Source organism: Xenopus laevis, chromosome 6L, assembly GCF_017654675.1.
Source record: "Xenopus laevis strain J_2021 chromosome 6L, Xenopus_laevis_v10.1, whole genome shotgun sequence".
Taxonomy (NCBI): Eukaryota; Metazoa; Chordata; class Amphibia; order Anura; family Pipidae; genus Xenopus; species Xenopus laevis.
The window spans coordinates 24,156,531-24,176,793 of NC_054381.1; the positions used below are offsets into that span (position 1 = coordinate 24,156,531).

Here is a 20,263-nt window from a genome sequence, read left to right on the forward strand (position 1 = left end):
GCTGGGTGGCAACCCTAGATGGTGCCCATGAACTTTGATGCCTGAATAAGTAAAACGTTACGGGCATTGCCCGGGGTAACACTTAGACTGGGGGATAAGGGGTAGGTTTTTTTTTAACTTTAGGGTTGAATTCTCCTTTAAATAGTTTCTAAACATGAAATGTCTTATTCCCAGAGTTTAGGGAGGGAGCTAAAATGAGTTTGTTGTGTGGCTGGGTAACTTATGGTTACATCCCTGCTAATAGAAATAAACCCAGGCCTGTGAAATTGTAATCACTGAGAACACATGACAATCCTACTGACTATAAAGTACATAGTTTTATTATTTAGCTCTAATCAAAGATGGCCGCCGATATGAGTTACATAAGTGGTCGCACACTTATGACACGCAAAACAAATGTAGCTATTGGCTATAGCGTCACATGTTAGCGCTGCCACTTTGCGAATATCTGATTGGAGGAGGGCTGTGCGGGTATTAGGGAGAGGCGTGGCTCAGGTTTAAACTAAACGAGCGCCGATCTCTCGCATTAGAAGTGGCAGCTGAAGGGAACGGGGCTGCACCGGAGCAATGGGGATTGTGGCTGAGACGAGTCAGAATGGAGACACTTCCCTGTGCTCAGAGAAGAAGTTTACGGTACCGCAGCCTCCGTCCATCGAGGAGTTCGGCATCGTGAAACCGATCAGTCGCGGCGCGTTCGGGAAGGTTTATTTGGCACGCAGGAAAAACAACAGCAAGCTCTTCGCTGTCAAGGTACTTCAGCCTGGGGTCGCCGGCCCTTTACTGCTCCCTGAGAGGGAGACATTGCTAAATCCAGGGCAGTCTATAGAGCGGGGGGAAAGGTCATCAGCCCTGCGGTTTTTGGGGAAAAGCTTTAAAAACAAGGGCTTTAGTCAGGAGAACGATGGATTTTAGCAGTGCAAACCGCATGAGAGATCTACATACATCAACGTTATCCCACCCTTTAGCCGCACTTCAGCTGTCATGGGGTTGAGGGGGTTGCAGTTCAACAACAACTGAAGGGCAGCAGGTTGGACAGTCCTGAACAGATAGAATTACTGTTCCATGTTTATTCTGTAGGCTGGGAGCAAATATCACTTCTGCCCTAAAAATGTCTACTATACTATACTCTGCACAACATTAGTACAGACACATGAAGCATGAAAACAAAAAGGCATGTAGCATTTTGCTTCAAAGGTATATGGTTACAAAAGACCTTTTAAAATGTATAGTACATAGCACACACAATCTATAGTACATAGCACACAACAATCTATAGTACATAGCATAGCACACACAATCCATAGTACATAGCACACAACAATCTATAGTACATAGCACACAACGTGTCCCAATCATACAGGGTTGGCGGTTTTCCAGCCAAATTGGGCTACTAAACTAAAGCCCAGGCGGGTTTTGAAAGGACAAACTAGCCAAGGTACAGGTTTGGGCTACTTTATGAGCCTTTGGCTGGTTTGTACTTTTGAAACAAGCCAAAGTTTTATTTTTTTTCTTGCCCTAATGTGCCAATCCTGTGTCTCCCAATGCATGTTGGGTGATGTAGTTTTTGTTTAACAATTTGCCAAGTTTAATGTAAGACTACAATACCCAGCATGCAATGGGAATGACTTTTGTAGAAGTCGGGAGTTACCCAGTTTCGGGCTCTGTATCCCAGTCTTCCATCACTCTTAAGCATTTTTGCATTTTCTGATGAAAAAGGAAATAATTTTGAAGAATTTGGATTATTTGGATAAAATAGTCTGGGAGACGGCATTTAGTTAATTAGGATCTTTCTGCATAACTGATCCTATACCTGTATTCATGGCAGAAACTGTGGCTTTGCTTCAAAAACTCAAATATTGTTGTATTGTATAAATAAGTGGCTGTGTAGACATGGGGCAACCACATAAACTGAATAGGGCTGTAGGTCACACTACCGCAGATAGCCGAGCTCTCTAAATACGCTTATTTTAATACTTAACAGGGAGATAAACAGGGGTCAAATGGCATTTATGACTTTATTACAGAACGATGGAATGACCACCCTTTTCAGAATTGTGTATTTGTAGTTGATGAATACACAGATACAACTGTTAGTTTTCACTTTAAGTTAAAGGAGAAGGAAAGTCTTCATGCACTAGGTGATCCCCAACCAGTAGCTCGTGAGCAACATGTTGCTCCCCAACCCCTTGGATGTTGCTCTCAGTGGCCTCAGAGCAGGTGCTTATTTTTGAATTCCAGGCTTGGAGACAAATTTTGGTTGCATAAAAAACAGGTGTTCTACCAAACAGGCTCCTGTAGGCGGCCAGTCCACATAGGGGCTACCAATAGTCAATCACAACCCTTACTTGGCACTAACTGGGAACATTTTTCATGCTTGTGTTGCTCCCCAACTCTTTTTACATCTGAATGTTGCCCACGGGTGGAAAAAGGTTGGGGACCCCTGCACTAGGGGGTGCCAAATGTTAGGCAAGTGAATGTAAGAGAATGTATTTACTTACCTAAAACCCTGGGCCGGTGCTCCTATCAGCAGAAAACGACACCGGGTCAGGGTTATACCAATGAACACCACGGATCGATCCTCTTCCGGCTTCTTCTTTTTTCTCGCGGCTGCGCATGCACAGTAGAATGAAAAGCCGAACTTTAACTAAAAAACTGGATTTTCCTTTCAACTGCGCATGTTTTTTCCCCCGGGAAATTTGAAGAAAGAAGAAGCCGGAAGAGGATCGATCCGTGGGGCTCACTGGTATAACCCTGGGCCGGTGCAGTTTTCTGCTGATAGGAGCACCACCCGAGGTTTCTGTAAATACAATCACTGGGGGTGCCTAACATTTGGCACTCCCAAGTGCTTGAAGACTTTCCTTCTTCTTTAACTTTTAGTATGTTATAGAATGGCCAACTTTTCAATTGATCTTCATTATTTTGTTTAACTATTTGCCTTCTTCTAACTCTTTCCAACTTTCATATGGGGGTCATATGACCCCATCTAAGAAACAAATGCTCTGTAAGGCTACACATTTATTATTGTTTCTACTTTTTATTACTTCTCTTTCTTTGCGGGCTCTCTCCTAGTCATATTCCAGTCTCTTATTTAAAACTATGTATGGTTGCTAGGGAAATTTGGACCCTTGCAACCAGATTGTTAAATTTGCAAACTGGAGAGCTGCTGAATAAAAAACTAAATAACGCAAAAACCACAAACAATAGAAAACCAAAACCGTATCACTCTCTACACCATACTAAAAATGAACCCAAAGGTGAACAACCCCTTTAAAGAAAAAACAATTTCAATCAATGGCTGGTGGGTACTTTACATCTTCTAACTTTGCCAAACCACCAGTTGTGTTCCCCAGGTGTACATCACAAGCACTGTTGTGCCTCTCTCTTATTGTTGTGTAACAGGCTGTGTCATTTTTATCATTGTACTTGGTAAATTAGTGCTAGACGGTCACTCCCTGGGACCTTGAAACTATTTGTTAAAATCTATAGTGCGTTCAAGCAAAAACACAATATTATTTAAAGAACTATTGTGTCTCAGTAGATAAGAGGTGTTATTGGATTTTCCTGTTTGTAGTCCCATTGTGACTGTTCAATTGTTATAGTAAAACACTCCCTTGTTGCCTCTCAATAAAACACAGCTGAAAATGATAATCAGACCATTGTTGTAAGTTTGGGGGTGATGGTGCATAGGGCGTTATCAGCAATTAACACTGGCAGGTGCCTGAAGAGACACTACCTAGTGATTATAGTGGCCATACACGCACAGATATTATTATATGAAACAAAGTTTTGTCTGTATGGTGGGAGACAAGACAATCATTATCGGCAAAAGACTTTGATATTAGTCATCTCGACAATTGGCCGAGGTGGAAAATTTTCCAACATCAGCCAACCGTTAAATGGGTTGTTCGCATTTCAGTTAACTTTTTAGTATGACGTAGAGAGTGATATTCCAAGACAATTAATGGAAAAGGAAAGGCTTTGTGCACTTGGGGGTGCCAAATGTTATCACCCCCAAGTGAATGTATTTACTTACCTGAAACCCCAGGCCGGTGCTCCTATCAGCAGAAAACTGCACTGGTCCGGGGTTATACCAGTGAGCACCACAGAGTGATCCACTTCTGGCTTCTTCTTTCTTCAAATTTCCCGGGGCAGACGCATGCGCAGTTGCCGACTTTTTATTTAAAGTTCAGCTTTTTGTTGTACTGTTCATGCGCAGCCGCGCAAAGAAAGTGGAAGACAGAAGAGGATCGCTCCTTGGTGCTCACTGATATAACCCTGGGCCGGTGCAGTTTTCTGCTGATAGGAGCACCGGGCCGGGGTTTCAGGTAAGTCAATACAATCACTTGGGGGTGCCTATATTATATATATGTACAAAGAGTTGCACAATTTTATATTGGGGAGACAATTGTAATCTGCCATCTAATTATTTATTTGCCTCTGGTACCCAGGTTGTCAAAAAAGCTGACATGATAAACAAGAACATGGTTCAACAGGTCCAGGCGGAGAGAGATGCACTTGCTCTGAGCAAAAGTCCTTTTATTGTCCATTTATACTATTCACTTCAGTCTGCCAACAACATATACTTGGTGAGTACACACTGGGAGATGAGAAAGCAGTTTAATTGGGGCATGTGTATATACATTTAGCCTGGGAACTGCTATACTGACTGTATATATAAGTGTGTGTAATATATAGTGAATAGAATACCCCCTATTGTAAAATATAAGGATGTTATAAGTTACAGAGGAGTTCCATGACCATATAAAAGTACGAGCCGGAAAGCAGAGTGCTTTTATACAGGTCATGGAACTCCGAGGTAACTTCTGATATCCTCATATTTTGCAACAAGGGGTACTTTATTTATTATAATACACATGACACATCAGTGAGTCATGTGACAGAAAAGACATCAATAAGCTTAGTACTGTTTTATAAGGATATAATTTACAGAATATATATAAATATATGTTGACATTAAAAGGAAAATGTATAAAACCTGAATCCTGCTAATAACATGCACTTATTTTTCCTTTTATTCATACATGAAGCAATTCTCCATTTACAGTAATTGCAAGGGGCGTAGCAGCTTTTACAATCAACATCAATTTAAACTATCACTGCAGCTCTGTGGCCAAAATAACTCCAAAATCTTTTTTCCTTTGAAATATATACACTCTAGCTTGCAATGGTCCTCAAATTGAAGGAAATCCCTTTACAAACATAAGATTGAAGGAAAATATACAGTGTTTTTATTTGCCTGACCAGGTTATGGAGTATCTCATTGGTGGGGATGTGAAATCTCTCCTACACATTTATGGATACTTCGATGAAGAGATGGCAGTTAAATATATTTCCGAAGTTGCAATGGCTCTTGATTACCTGCACAGGCATGGAATAATTCATAGGTAAGTGTATTTTAGCTCGTTACATTTAACAGTGTAGTATATTTCACAAAAGATGCACATGGTGGGACAAATTCGTTATGATTAACCGTAAATATCTGTGCTCGGTAAAGGGTAAATATGGGGAAAAAAAATTCCTTGGGTTACTTACGAGATAGGGTCTGTAGGTTAGTTCTTAAGTTGAGTTTGTAAGTTGAAACATATACATTTACTTATTGAATGCAACTTAGACAGATGTTTTTCTTAACATAGTATTTATTTTTACATTTCTGATTTCATCCTTTTTAATTGGGTTTTCCAAAGCCTAAAAGATTTACATTTTAACAGAACATGATAAGTACGATAAAATTACATAAATGAATATGCCTTGCAGATAATATAAGAGTATATAATAATTATACATACATTGTACGTACTCTTACCTGCCCTTTAGGTGAGGTAGAGTATAATAAAATAAAGTTTTTTTGATTTAAACAACCCCCTAAATACTACCGAAGAGATTTTAGTTGAGTGGAAGATTTTAATGTCTTGCTTATGAACACCGGAACTGTTACAAAACACATTCGTATATTCGTAAATTCGTATCAAATGAAATGAGATTATGGGGCAAATTTACTTAAAGTCGAATATCGGGGGTTAATTTATCGAAGTAGGATTTAGCACTATTCGTTCGATCGAACAAAAAAGGTCGAAGTAGCCCATTCGATGGTCGAAGTAGCCAAAAAAAACATTTGAAAGTTTTTCTTCACTCGAGCTGAGTAAATGGGCCCCTATATGTAAAATAATTGATGGCAGAAGGCATTTAAAGGGAATCTGGAGCCAAAGAAAACATTGAAGTATAATTGCTCAGAATAAGGGTTCTTCAAATTGTTTTTCTTCCCCCCTGTGATTTTTGAAGCTGAGCTGCCTAGAGCAGCTCGCCCCCCCCTAAGTCCCTCACTCAAAATACCAGGCCTGTAAGCAAAGTGACATGAACCCAATATGCTCACTTGAGTAAAAAAAAAATGCTTTTTACTAAAGTGAGTGAGACCTGTACACTGACAACGCCTACTATATAATGTCTTGGATATCTTGTAGGCCCTGAAGAAAAACATAACTTTCTGTTCAGCTGCCATCGATATTCAGAATAGTGTCTCAATTGAGTTTCCGAGTATCTGGTTAACCCTTGGGCTGCCAGCACAGGAGCTGTGAGAGCTGCTGACCAACTGAATCCAGGTTTATCATAAAACTGCTGTTACCTTTGAAATGGCTACAACAAAAGTGATGTTATTCAGAAAATCACTCTGAGCATGTGTACTCTTTTTACTTTTATTTTTGACCTTAGATTCCTTTGCCGGCTGCCAAAGAAATAAAGCTAAACCCTTGTACTAGGTTTTATGACGGGTACTGTGGGGGTGTAACTGTTGCGTGTTACTAAATTATATTGCGGCTTTATAAAAAATAGTGGAGCCTCGGAGAAATGTTACTGATTCAGTTGTTTCATTTGGAGACACTGTTGTTACATTTTTAGAATCTGATATCTTTCTCCTTTTACACAGAGACCTTAAGCCAGATAACATGTTGATCTCCAATAAAGGGCACATTAAATTAACTGATTTTGGACTCTCTAAGGTGACCCTAAAGCGAGGTAAATACAAAGACTTCTAACAGTTTGGCACTTTATTTTGGGCAATGTCTGCATTCTGGGTAATTTCCCTCTTTTCTTCACAGAACTTTGTATGATGGATATCTTAACCACACCATCTATGGCCAAGCCTAAGCGGGACTATTCACGTACCCCAGGACAAGTGCTTTCTCTTATAAGCTCTTTGGGTTTTGTAAGTCTCTTTAAATTTAAATTGCAGTTCAACAATCAAAGATGTAAGTAATGCTGCAAACACTGCTCTTACCGTGGTTCCAATTTTTTGTATAGAACACACCAGCTGGGGGAAGAACTCAAGGATCGTTAAATCAGCAAACTGAAGGAATGCGTGGAAATGCTTCTACTCCCCTTCTGATGAAAAAGAGAGAAAGTTTGGTGAAAGGCAATAAGCTGATGATTTCGTGTAAGTAGGCGCATTGTCCGTGGCCAATTCAAGTGAAGGAGATTAAACGTGTTCAAAAAGTAATCTTCTAATGTAATTCTAGGCCCCGAAGCAAGCTTGTCAAGTCCTAGCATGCCCGTAAAATGTCTGACACCCAACCTTTTCAAGTGCAGGACCCAGTTCGCTACATCCAGCACCAGCAGCCAATCACGTATCTGCTTGTCCAGCTTGGAGTCAGAGTGTGGCAGTCCCAGATGGGAGAACTGCACCCAGGTTAGTAATTCTCTATATAGAGACTCAAAGTTTCTTATAACCTTGTTGGTAAGACTTATCTGTGATGGGAAAATGTTCTTACCTTTTCCCATCACAAATTGGTTTCAACCAAAGGTAAACGGTTTTTTTGAGTTTTTGGTTTTTACAAGCAATTGTGGGAGGAGGAGAAAGTAGTAGATAATATTGCCAGGGCAGAGATCAACCTTTCTGCATTACTGACTTCTTATATTTGTCAGCCAGAGACGGTTACAACAATGGGGGACAAGGGAGGGGTATGTTTTATACAAAGCTCATATCTAGACCAACTTCTGTGGTACGGGAGGCAGGAATTGTTCTGGTCTATGTGGTGGAGGGCTGATAATGGAAGTCAAGGTTGACCCCTTCCCCTTTTAAACCACACCCATATTACCATTTCCATAAATATAAATGGTTGGTGCTCACTGCAGAGATATCACTCGTCATATAAAAAAATACCCTTAAATCCACATATCTCCACCTCCCCTGTGGATGACAGCACCTCCCCCCCCCCACACACACACACACACACAGCACATGATTGAACACTTGGGGTCTCCTAACAACTTCCAAATGCTAACAAACCCTACCAGGCTCATGTCCCACAGGGATCATAGGGAATGTAGAGTATGGCACACACACAGGGAGCATAGGGCAGGCAGAGTATGGTGCACACGGAGCATAGGGCAGGCAGAGTATGACACACAGGGAGCATAGGACAGGCAGAGTATGGCTGTCCTTAACAGTTACACTGCAGGGTTTGTATGGGCCAGAATTCACAGGCAGGTACGCGAAGGGAAAGATTTGCTTTAGATGCTTATTTATATGTTTATTGTGAGCAGCGGATATTCTGTGTTTTGTTACAGACATGCATTTTAAAAGCCTATCCTTCTATCTTCCTCTATTCAGGATGCAGAGGCACCTCCATACTTTAACTCCAGCCGGGTAAAGGACTCCTCATCGGAACAGGCAAGAAGCAAGAAACCTACGGGCAGCTCTGCCTCCCAGAATTTAATGCGCTTGGAATTTGCCTTCTCCCCAATAGTTGATCGCAGAACTGGGAAGAAAGCCGGCTTCCAAGATGAGACTGGAGAACTAAGTGACACTCCACTTGCCACTCTCAATGCAAAAGGTGTAATTAGGAAATGCCTCTATGAAAATAAGGCACAGGAGAAACATAAAGATTTTGACAAGACTGGTCGGGTAGAACTGGGAAAATTCACAAGCTCTCCTGATTCTCCCCCTTGGTTAGCTAATGGCTCTGTAGCACCAATACAATTCAATGATGAGGAGAAAACTGAAAAGATGGGGGTTAAACGAAATTATGATTTGGTGGAAAAGAGCCCCGAGCAGGAACTGCTTCAGGATAAAAAGACTAATACAGACTATAAACGTGGCTGTGCAATAACAGATTATCCGGTTTCCCAGAGCACAGGCTTAACCATGGAAATAAATTCACTCTTCCTTTCTGAACTCAGAAACAGTGCCAATAAATACGCCAGTGACAGAAAATCTGGGGATGACTACATATCCGCACCTCGTACCCTTGAAAAGTTAGATTCCGGAAACCCAGTAGCCAAAAATTTGCTTTGTGAGCTCGATGATAATTGTGAACGGGATGGCGAGGTTAGTTTGACCTCGGAGGGGGAGGATCGGAAAGAGAGCCTGAATCAAGATTCTTCTTCCACTGGCATGTCTGTAACCGAAAACCAGATAGACAGGGATCTTTCCCACGTGGATAAGAGCATTAAAGAACTTTCTTTTGAGGAGTCGCAGAGTGAAAACAGTGAGGAGATCACTCCAGACAACAAAGGCATCCCTTTTATGGCTGAAAATGATGAGCGAGTGCAGTCAAAATATGAACCAAACACAAGCATTTTGCCTGACTCTTTACAAAATGTGTTGGCTTCTCCTGCTCCAGCTAGTGCCATGACCAACCCTAGGAGAAAACCCATGGTAGCTTTCAGAAGTTACAACAGCCCCATCAATGTCTCCAACGTGTCAGAACCGTCCAAAATTAGTATGAACTCTGCGGACAAAATCCACTTCTCTTTGGGGTGCACTGGCTCCTTCCCCATGGCTGTTACTCCAGCGCAAAATAAAGTCCAGGTATAATTTACTTCAGCAATGACTGAGGGGCAAGTTTCTTGTTCATATTGTACTGCTTATTTAAAGGAGAACAAAAGAAGTAGCTAGAAATGTTGTACATAATGTTTTGGGCTTCTGTACCAGCCCAAGGCAACCACAGCCCTATAGCAGTAAAGATCTGTGTCTCCAAAGATGCCCCAGTAGCTCCCCATCTTCTTTTCTGCTGATTCACTGCACATGCTCTGTGCTGCTGTCACTTATTGAGCTTAGGGACCCACTCACAATATACAGTACTCATAGAATAGAAATGTCACAGTATAAGGCTGAATAGTAATTAATACAGATAATTACTACATGGCTGCACAGAAACCAGTGTAACTAGCATCAGAATTTAATAATCAGCCCTGCAGCATCATCCGTTATTACAGGCCAACCTCATTTTCTGGTCGATAATTAGTGATGGCCCCTTAGCTTAAGGGATCCTGTCATCAGAAAACATGTTTTTTTTAAAATGCATCAGTTAATAGTGCTACTCCGGCAGACTTCTGCACTGAAATCCATTTCAAAATTGAATATAAAAAAATCTGTTTGCTCTTTTGAGAAATGGATTTCAGTGCAGAATTCTGCTGGAGCAGCACTATTAACTGTTTCATTTTGAAAAAAAAAAATTTTTCCAACACCTGCTCAGAGCCCACTGAGCATGTGAGTGTCACAGACACTTTCCAAGATGGTGACCCCCTGTGACAAGTTTGAAGTCCTGGATCATTGCTGCTATTGACAAGCTGAAACTTTAGGCTGGTGCAATAAGTTCAGTATATAAAATATGGCATTTTTAGCCATATTGATTTTTAGGGTTTTTACTTTTCATTTAAGGGAAAGTAAATGGCATTCTTTGCACTTAGAACATTAATGGTTATCCATCTGTGTTATAATCTGTGAATTGTACTTCAATACTACTCCACTATTTATTTTTTTTATTATTCGCCTTGTTCTTATACATTTGTTGCTGTAGTATGCCTCTCCGCCTACTTGTAGGAAATATAAAGTATATTTTATAATGTGTTTGCCTTCTCACAAGGGTCTTATAGAAACGCCTTATAGGACACCAAAGTCTGTAAGGAGAGGGGGAATACAGGTCGACCATGAGAGGATCCTTGGAACCCCAGATTACTTGGCCCCTGAGCTGCTTCTACGAAAGTCTCATGGTAAGAGTTAACATTTCTATTACTGTTAGAGATGCACCGAATCCAGGATTCGGTTTCGGATTTGGCCAGGATTCGGCCTTTTTCAGCAGGATTTGGATTCGGCCAAATCGAATCCTAATTTACATATGCAAATTAGGGGTGGGAAGGGAAATTGAGTGACTTTTTGTCACAAAACAAGGACGTAAAAAAATGTTTCCCCTTCCCACCCCTAAATTGCATATGCAAATTAGGATTCGGTATTCAGCCGAATATTTCCCAAATCCCTAATTACTGTTAGCATTGTTATAATAACACATTGAAAGGCTGTGGCTCTAGAAACATGAAGCACAATTTACTGCTGTTCCAATTATTCTGGCTGCCAGCCTGAAGAAGGGAGCAATTGAAAACTGACCATACAGTGTACTAAATCCCACAAAAAGATCTTTGTAGGGCCCCAAAACATTGGTAAATTAGCTTGTGACACTAAGATATATAGTGATATTGCTCATGAGTTAGGGACTTTTACAGTTTTAGGCCCCTCTACAACCATAGGCGCTGCTTCATTTATAGTTACACACCTGAAATGCAGAAGATTGAGGCAACATTGAGCCCAAAATCAAAATATAATCCATGTTCTAATCCTGGAGTGTGGCCCACAGAGCACAGACTGGTCCAACTGAGCACAATAAACTCCCAGCTAGTAATACCTTCCATCATGAAACATGTGCTGTTTAGGTCTGACTGCAAAGTGCACATGGGATCTATTATCGGGAAACCCCTCATCCAGAAAGTGCCGAATTACTGAATGCCGTCTCCCATAGACTTCTTTATCAATCAAATAATCCAAATGTTTATAAATGGTTTCCTTTTTCTCTGTAATAATAAAACAGTAGCTTGTACTTGATCCCAACTAAGATATAATTAATCCTTATTGGAAGTAAAACCAGCCTATTGGGTTTATTTAATGTTTACATGATTTTCTAGTAGACTTAAGGCATGAAAATCCAAATTACGGAAAGACAAGTTATCCGGAAAACCCCAGGTCCCGAGTATTCTGGATAACTGGTCCCATACCTGTACTACTTTACAAGGTGCAAATCCAGTGCTGTTTTTGGACTCGGTCTAGTGCTGCTGGTAAAAGCACTCCTGTATATGGCACTTAGCTTAACACTGAATATTTATTTGCCAAATCTCTCTACTGCTATAAAGCTTGAGTATACATCTACAGTCTATTCTCTCTGTCTGTATTTATGTAATCGATACTGTAATTGTGCAGAAAGTTTGTGTAACCTGTTTTGTCTCATATACAGGGATCCAGGTAAACGGTGAGTTACATTTTGCCCCAGCGCATATTGGGAAGCTGCTCTTTATCCAGTCAAAGTCTAATCAAATTCAGTGTACTTGATCCCAACTAAGATATAATTAATCTTTAATGGAGACAAACCAGCCTATTTGGGTTTATTTAATGTCTACATGATTTTCCGAACGTGAAACCGGCTTTATATTCTTGAAAAGTGCCAGAAATAACAAAACCATATATATATTTATTAAATAAGATAAATAGGCAAAATGTATATTTAGCACTGGCTCTTTTGTTGAGCTTGCTATTACAATCTATAGGAATCAATAGAAAACAACACCACTTTTCCCATCAGAAAATTGCTTTCAGTGTCTTACAGCTGGCTGAAAAAAATCTATCACTGATGCCCAGTGTTTATAAATGAGACTGTGTACACTGGTGATCAGGGCCATGTGTTAATTGTTTGTTGGGGTTGGATTCCCCCAGCTTCTATATCCGTGCAGTAGCAATGGTGGGACGTGTGCAAGAGTTTGAGATGAATAATAAAGGGGGTTGGCGAGGCTTTATATCTGAACATTAGTAATACATGGGACTCGAGACTTTACCCCTGATCTGGACAGATTGGTGACATCACCCCTCTCTTGTGATGTAACCACTGGAAAACCTGCCCCTCTGACATCACCTGAGAGGGTGGGCAATTAAATAAGGAATACGTGGGTGGAAGTTCATACCATTTTTGTTTCAGATCATTTCCCTTATACAGCCCGTGTCATATATTAACGATTAAAATGATTTAATATTTTCTCATTACATTACACTTTGACTGGTTTCCCCTAAGGCTTTGCATTATTGCCCAAACTAATGGACCTGCTTGCTTTACAAGCACAATCTGTATTCATAGACCTTTCCTGCTGTTTAATGAAGACTATTTACTGGTGAAATCTATGGTTTTATACGGGTGGTGGGCATTGTTTGTCTTTTCCTTTTTTTCCTTTTTGTTCTCAAATTTAATAAATAAGGAGTTTGCTAGCAACGGTTCTGTTGAAATAAACCCTAATAGTCTTTGACCTCAGAATTATTATGGAAAATGTTTGTGTCCTAGCACAGAGCTAGAATAACCGGAACACCAGAATGGAACTCTCCCTCCCACATTTGCGCTGGGGGGCTTGGAACTATACTGGAGAGGGATCTGTATGAAGGCCAGTTACATGAGCAGATATAACTACTAATAGATTAAGTTCACAGTTTATTGGGCATTGTATGGGGCCCTCCCAATCGATATCTGGCCAAAAGTCGGGCAGATGTTGATTGGGCAGGGTTAAAAATCCTGTTGGATCAACATTGGTTTGTTGATTGGGTCCTCGATCCGACTCCATATGCTCAACTCAGGAAATCGGGAAAGATTTGGCCGAATACCTCAGGGAGAGATCCGCTTGTTTGGCAAGGTTGCTAAACATGTATGGCCTCCTTTAGGGTGAGAATTAGGAAGTATGGACATCTACTCTTCTAGAAGGATCTCAAAGTCTAGATTGAAGATCAATTAGGGTAAGACTTTGGGCGAAAACCCATCTTCTGCCCTAGATATTCTATCCCAATAACCAATAATGATATTTTCCCATATCTGTAATCCTTTCATAAGAGCTGTAGGTTCTTGAACAAAGGTTAGACCTTCAAGGGGGCCATGGCCAAAGATTGGACCTTCCAGTGGGGCTTGAACTGAAGAAAAAAATCTCTGCTGGACAGACAAGGAGTTGTTAGGGGTTGTTTGTGTCTTTCTGAACGATACATGGAGCAGATGAGTCTGTCTGAGCACTAATTAATATGGAACCTCTGTCAACTCCCGTTCTTGGTTGCTTCATTTCTCCCTTAGATAGCAATCAAAAATAACGTACCCTAAGCTTCAGGTGACTCTGTTTGGTGCAAAGAAGCTGTGCTCCTGGCAAAGAGATGTGACACTTTCACTTGGCAATTGTGCTTGGGAACTGGCTTTGCTTTGTGATGCCACCTAACATGCATGGACTGTATTGGTTTAATTTCCACTTATATCAACTGACTTTACAATGGACAAGTGATATCTCCTGTGAGACGATGGGTTAGAGCCAATGTTTCTATTAAAGTGAAAATGCATTCCAAAATAGTTAAGCATATCTGTATGTGTATAATGGTGCGTTTCCATATATACAGTAAAATCAGGCCCTACACAGTAACATCATGGTAGCACAGGGGACCAGGGACAACATGGGGGTCATTGACCTTATCCACAAAGCCTGTCTGATTTATACTGAACCAGAAACATTGATAGGAAGTAAAAGATCTGGGTCAGTGCATGTGCTGGAACCAGTTTTCTTGCATATTTTACTTTATAAGTGTAAATTAAGGGTAGATTTATCAAGGGTCGTATTGAAAATTCTAAATCTAAATTCTAATTTTTTATGGTCAAAACGGTCATTCGACTAGGGAGTTATTAAAATTTGATTTGAGTTTTTAAGAAAATTAGATTTTCGAGATTTATCATACTCTAGCCCTTTAAGAACTCAATTTTGACTATTCGCCACCTAAAACGTGGCGAATTGCTTATATGTCAATGGGAGAGGTCCAGGGATCAATTTGGAGTTGTTTTCAGCCTTCCTGACATTCACATATATAAGATTTAATTTATCTGAGTTTTTCTGAATTTTTTTTAAATAAGTTTGAATTGTTCGAATGGGGAGTTTTTAAAAACTCACATGAATTCTAAATTTGCCTCCCTAAGTGTATGGGCCACCCACGCCTTTTTCCTATGGGAGGTGTCTGTGCTCCATAACGAGGTGCAAGAAGCCGGGCCTGACAGTGAGTGGGGAAAGGGCCAATGTGGACAATAATAAATGAGCCTTATGTGTCTATTTGATCATCATTAGATGGTAGGGATGCACTAAATCCACTATTTTGGATTCGGCCAAACCCCCGAATCCTTTGCGAAAGATTTGGCCAAATACTAATCTGAATTCTAATTTGCATATGCAAATTAGGGGCGGGAAGGGGAAAACTTTTTTTTTTTACTTCCTTGTTGTGTGACAAGTCACACGATTTCCCTCCCTGACCCTAATTTGCATATGCAAATTAGGATTCGGTTTGACCGGGCAGAAGGATCCTGCTGAAAAAAGCCGAACCCTGAACAGATTCGTGGATTCGGTGCATCCCTATTACCCTGTAGGTCTCTGTGTGCAAGTGCCTTATACTGGGATATATATTCCTTTCATTTGTCCCTGGTAGAACAGATGTGAATGTGGTAGGGAAGCTTTTCCTTATAGAGAAATCCTTTCAAAGCCTCCGTGCCATTCTGACAGTGTATGTGAGACCCCAGGCTTGTGTATGGACACATCCGCTTATTCTCTGCCTATTCTAACTCACTCCATTGTTTCCATCAGGTCCTGCGGTTGATTGGTGGGCTCTCGGGGTTTGCCTTTTTGAGTTCCTAACTGGTATCCCCCCATTCAATGACGAAACGCCTTCTCAAGTCTTCCAGAATATATTAAACCGAGGTATCAGAACACATTGGTTGAATTTTAGTGTAAATGGCAGTTTTTTTTTCATGTCTATGATTTAAATGAATAAAAAATATCTGTATCACAATTAGGGATGCACCGAATCCACTTTTCGGCCGAACCCCCGAATCCTTCACGAAAGATTCGGCCGAATACTGAATCCGGACCCTAATTTGCATATGCAAAATAGGGGTGGGAAGGGTAAAACATTTTGTACTTCCTTGTTTTCTGACAAAAAGTAAATTTCCGCCCCTAATTTACATATGCAAATTAGGATTCGGTTCAGCCGAATCCTGCTGAAAAAGGCTGAATCCTGGATTCGGTGCATCCCTAATCACAATACAATAAGATTGTAAGTAGGGATGCACTATTTTAGATTCGGCCGAACCCCAAAATCCTTTGCGAAAGATTCGGCCGAATACCAAACCTGAATCTTAATTTGCATATGCAAATTAGGGGTGGGAAGGGGAAAAGTTTTTTACTTCCTTATTTTGTGACAGTCACGCGGATTCGGTTCTGCCGGGCAGAAGGATTCAGCCAAATCCGAATCTTGCTGAATCCCGAACCAAATCCTTGATTCTGGGCATCCCTAATTGTAAGGCACTAACGGACAGGATTTATTCCTATAGACATTCCTTGGCCTGAAGAAGAAGAAGAGGTCCTCTCCATCAACGCACAGAGTGCAATAGAAATTCTCCTGACCATTGATCCCACCAAGAGAGCTGGACTGAAAGGTAATCGCACTACTGAGCTTCAAATGAACACAGTACAAGTCCAACATTAAAGGGGTTGTTCACCTTTAAAGTAACTTTTTTAGTATGTTATAAAATACCCTCTTCTTAGCAACTTTTCAATTGGAATTAATAATTCTGTCGTCTTCTACTACATCTTTATAGCTGTCAGATGGGGGTCACTGCCCCTTGTAGCCTCACAGATCAATCGTTTTGTTGGCTGCAATTGTTTTGTTTATGATATTTTTTATTACTTTTCATTCTATCCAGACCCTCTTCTATTCATATTCCAGTTCTCATTCAAACTGCTGCCTTGTTACTAGGGTAAACTGGACCCTAGCAACCAGTTTGCTGCTGCAATTCCACACTTAAAGGAGAAACAAACCTGTAACATAACAACCCCTACCCCCCTCAGCCTAGGTGGTACCCGGGGCAAATGCCCCTAACTTTTTACTTACCCCTCGGTGCAGATTCTGTTCCCTGCAGTTCATGGCAGCCATCTTCTTTTCTTTGTTAAACATCGGAAGCAGACCTTCGTTTTCGGCGCATGCACAGTTGGAGTAATTTTCCAGTCCCAAACAACTTTGCATGCGCCGAAAGTCACAAAAATTTCCGAACGTCTGCGTGAACTGCAGGGAACAGAATCTACACTAAGGGGTAAGTAAAAAGTTAGGGGCATTTGCCCCAGGCAACACCTAGCCTAGGAGGGAGGGGGGTCTACAAAGGGTAGGGGTTTTTATATGTTACGGGTTTGTTTCTCCTTTTAAGAACTGCTGAACAAAAAGCTAAATAATTCAAAAACCACAAAATTAAAACCAACTGCAACTAGTCTTAGATTGTGAATGTCAATATCCTACTAAAAGACAAGTAAAAGGTGAACCAGTCCTTTAAGAAATATTAGTTTAGCATTGTGCCAATTAAAGGAGAACTAAAGCCTAAACTAAAGACATAGACTAGTACCAGCCCAAGGCAACCACAGCCCTTTAGCAGTAAAGATCTGTGTCTCCAAAGATGCCCCAGTAGCTCCCCATCTTCTTTTCTGCTGATTCACTGCACAAGCTCTGTGCTGCTGTCACTTACTGAGCTTAGGGACCCACTCACAATATACAGTACACACAGAATAGAAATGTCACAATATAAGGCTGATTAGTAATTAATACAGATAATTACTACATGGCAGCACAGAAACCAGTGCAATTAGCGTAAGAATTTAATAATCAGCCTTGTAGCATCAGCTTATATTACAGGGGAAGCTCATGTTCTGCTGGATAATTAGTGACGACCCCTAAGCTTAGCTTCTCAACAGCTGCTCAGAGCCCACTGAGCATGTGAGTGTCACAGACACTTTCCAAGATGGTGACCCCCTGTGACAAGTTTGAAGTCCTAAGTTCATTATATAAAATATAGCATTTTTAGGGTTTAGTTCTCCTTTAATAGTCCTGTGTATATACATGGGACCTTAACACACACTAACAAATATTTTCTGACCTTGTTTAGATTTAAAGGCCCACCCTCTATTTCATGGGATGGAATGGGAGGAGTTGCAGAACCAGCCCATGTCCTTCATTCCTCAGCCTGACGATGAGACAGACACAACCTACTTTGAAGCCAGAAACAATGCCCAGCACCTCAAGGTCTCTGGATTCAGTCTATAAACTGTCACATAGCTGCACCCTCCCCCCGCAACAAGTCTCGCCTGCATCACGTTTTATTGTAATTATCAGATAATTATTTTTAACGATCCATGAGCTGAAAGTGAAGCTGGAGGGATGTTCTGTGTAAATAAGATTGGTATTTACTATTTAAATTGGACCTGGTTCCTACCCTTAAGCACCTTACAGTCACAAAGCTGTTACATTTGTAAATCTGTCTGTAAAATAAAGTAATATGATGTTTGAGACCTCACTTTGTGCCGGAGGAATCGTTTGAATCGGGTAACTAGCGCATGAGCTGCGAGGGGTACTTCCTGTATATGCCCCGCCCCTTCCCATGTTTTTTTTTTTCCCTCCCCAGTTCGATGATTATTTATATTGCACAAAGCCTACAGTGAATGAAGTAGGGATGCACCAAATCCACTATTTTGGATTTGTGAAAGATTTGGCGAAAAACTGAACCAACTCATAATTTGCATATGCAAATTAGGGGTGGAAAGGGGAAAACATTTTTTACTTCCGTGTTATCTGGGGGGAAAAACGCAATTTCCCTCCCCACCCCTAATTTGCATATGCAAATTCAGATTTGGATCGGCCGGCCGAATCCAAATCCTGCTGAAAGGCCGAATCCTGGATTCAGTGCATCCCTAGAATGAAGTCATGTCACTGCTTTTTATTCCAAGGGGGTTATTTATCAAAGTCTGAATTTATCTTAATATTTTCTTCTACAAACTCTGATCAAATCCGCACGGGTTTTTTTGCTTATTTATTATCACATTTTCCAAAAATTTGCTTTGCGGGGAAAATCTGATTTTCAAGATTTTTTTTCTGATTTTTCATCCGATTTTCACAGATTTTTCACCTGAAAACTTTGGGGTATTGCACAAAACCCAGCACACATTGACTTGTATGCCACCTTGACAGGTCTGAGATGCCGGATCTTCTGATTCTGACTTTTTCTATCCTCTGGGTTTAATAAATTTTTTTTTTTTTAAAAAAGTCAGATTTTATAAAATTTTATAAATAACCCCCAAGTCTTCTTACAGCCACACACTTGGTGGTTTACTGGAATCTCATTTACATCAGAACCAATCAAATCTGGAAGTTCTGTGGCCTCCAATTGCTAAAGGGGCTCCGACTAATACGACAAGCAGCGCTTTCGCTTCTCACCGTCAGACTCGTCTTGTACCGCTGGTCCCATCACATACAGTCGGGTCCATATATGTTTGGACAGAGACCACTTTTTTTCTAATTTTGGTTCTGTACACAATCACTTCATTTCAGGGGCTCAAAAGTAATTGGACAAATTAAAAAACTGAAAATAAAATGTTCATTTCTAATACTTGGTTGAAAACCCTTTGCTGGCAATGACAACCTGAAGTCTTGAACTCATGGACATCACCAGATTGTGGGTTTCCTCCTATTTAATGCTCTGCCAGGCCTTTACTGCAGTGACTTTCAGTTGCTGTTTGTTTGTGGCCTTTCTGTCCCAAGTTTAGTCTTCAACAAGTGAAATGCAGCTCAATTGGGTTCAGATCAGGTGACTGACTTGGCCATTCAAGAATATTCCACTTCTTTAATAAAGTCCTGGGTTTCTTTGGCTGTAAGTTTTGGGTCATTGTGAAACGCCTCCCAATCAATGTGACTGCATTTAGCTGGATTTGAGCAGACAGTGTCTCTGAACACCTCAGAATTCATTCTTGTGCTTCTGTCCTGTGTCACATCATGGATAAACACTAGTGTCCCAGTGCCACTGGCAGCCATACACGCCCAAGCCATCACACTGCCTCCCAAATGTTTTATAGAGATGTGCTATGCTTTGGATCATGAGCTGTTCCACGCCTTCTCCATACTCTTTTCTTGCCTTCATTCTGGTAGAGGTTGATCTTAGTTTGATCTGTCCAAAGAATGTTTTTCCAGAACTGTGCTGGCTTTTTTAGATATTTTTTTTAGCAAAGTCCAATCTAGTTTTTCTATTCTTGATGCTTATGAGTGGCTTGTACCTTGCAGTGCACCCTCTGTATTTACTTTCATGCTTCTTCTCTTTATGGTAGACTTGGATATCTACAC

The 20,263-nt window shown here is 40.7% G+C and overlaps 1 protein-coding gene across 2 annotated transcripts; it reads left to right on the forward strand.

Moving 5' to 3' along the window:
- Positions 1-432: 432 nt before the first annotated feature.
- Positions 433-18,437, forward strand: mastl.L (microtubule associated serine/threonine kinase like L homeolog). 2 transcript variants are annotated; one of them, NM_001091160.1, is given in 12 exon segments: positions 545-750; positions 4,449-4,586; positions 5,266-5,405; positions 6,941-7,029; positions 7,113-7,219; positions 7,315-7,447; positions 7,530-7,699; positions 8,624-9,823; positions 10,881-11,007; positions 15,694-15,807; positions 16,440-16,544; positions 18,039-18,437. In NM_001091160.1, coding segments are annotated over 12 exon segments (2,664 nt in total). In that variant the 5' UTR covers positions 545-567; the 3' UTR covers positions 18,197-18,437.
- Positions 18,438-20,263: the final 1,826 nt, after the last annotated feature.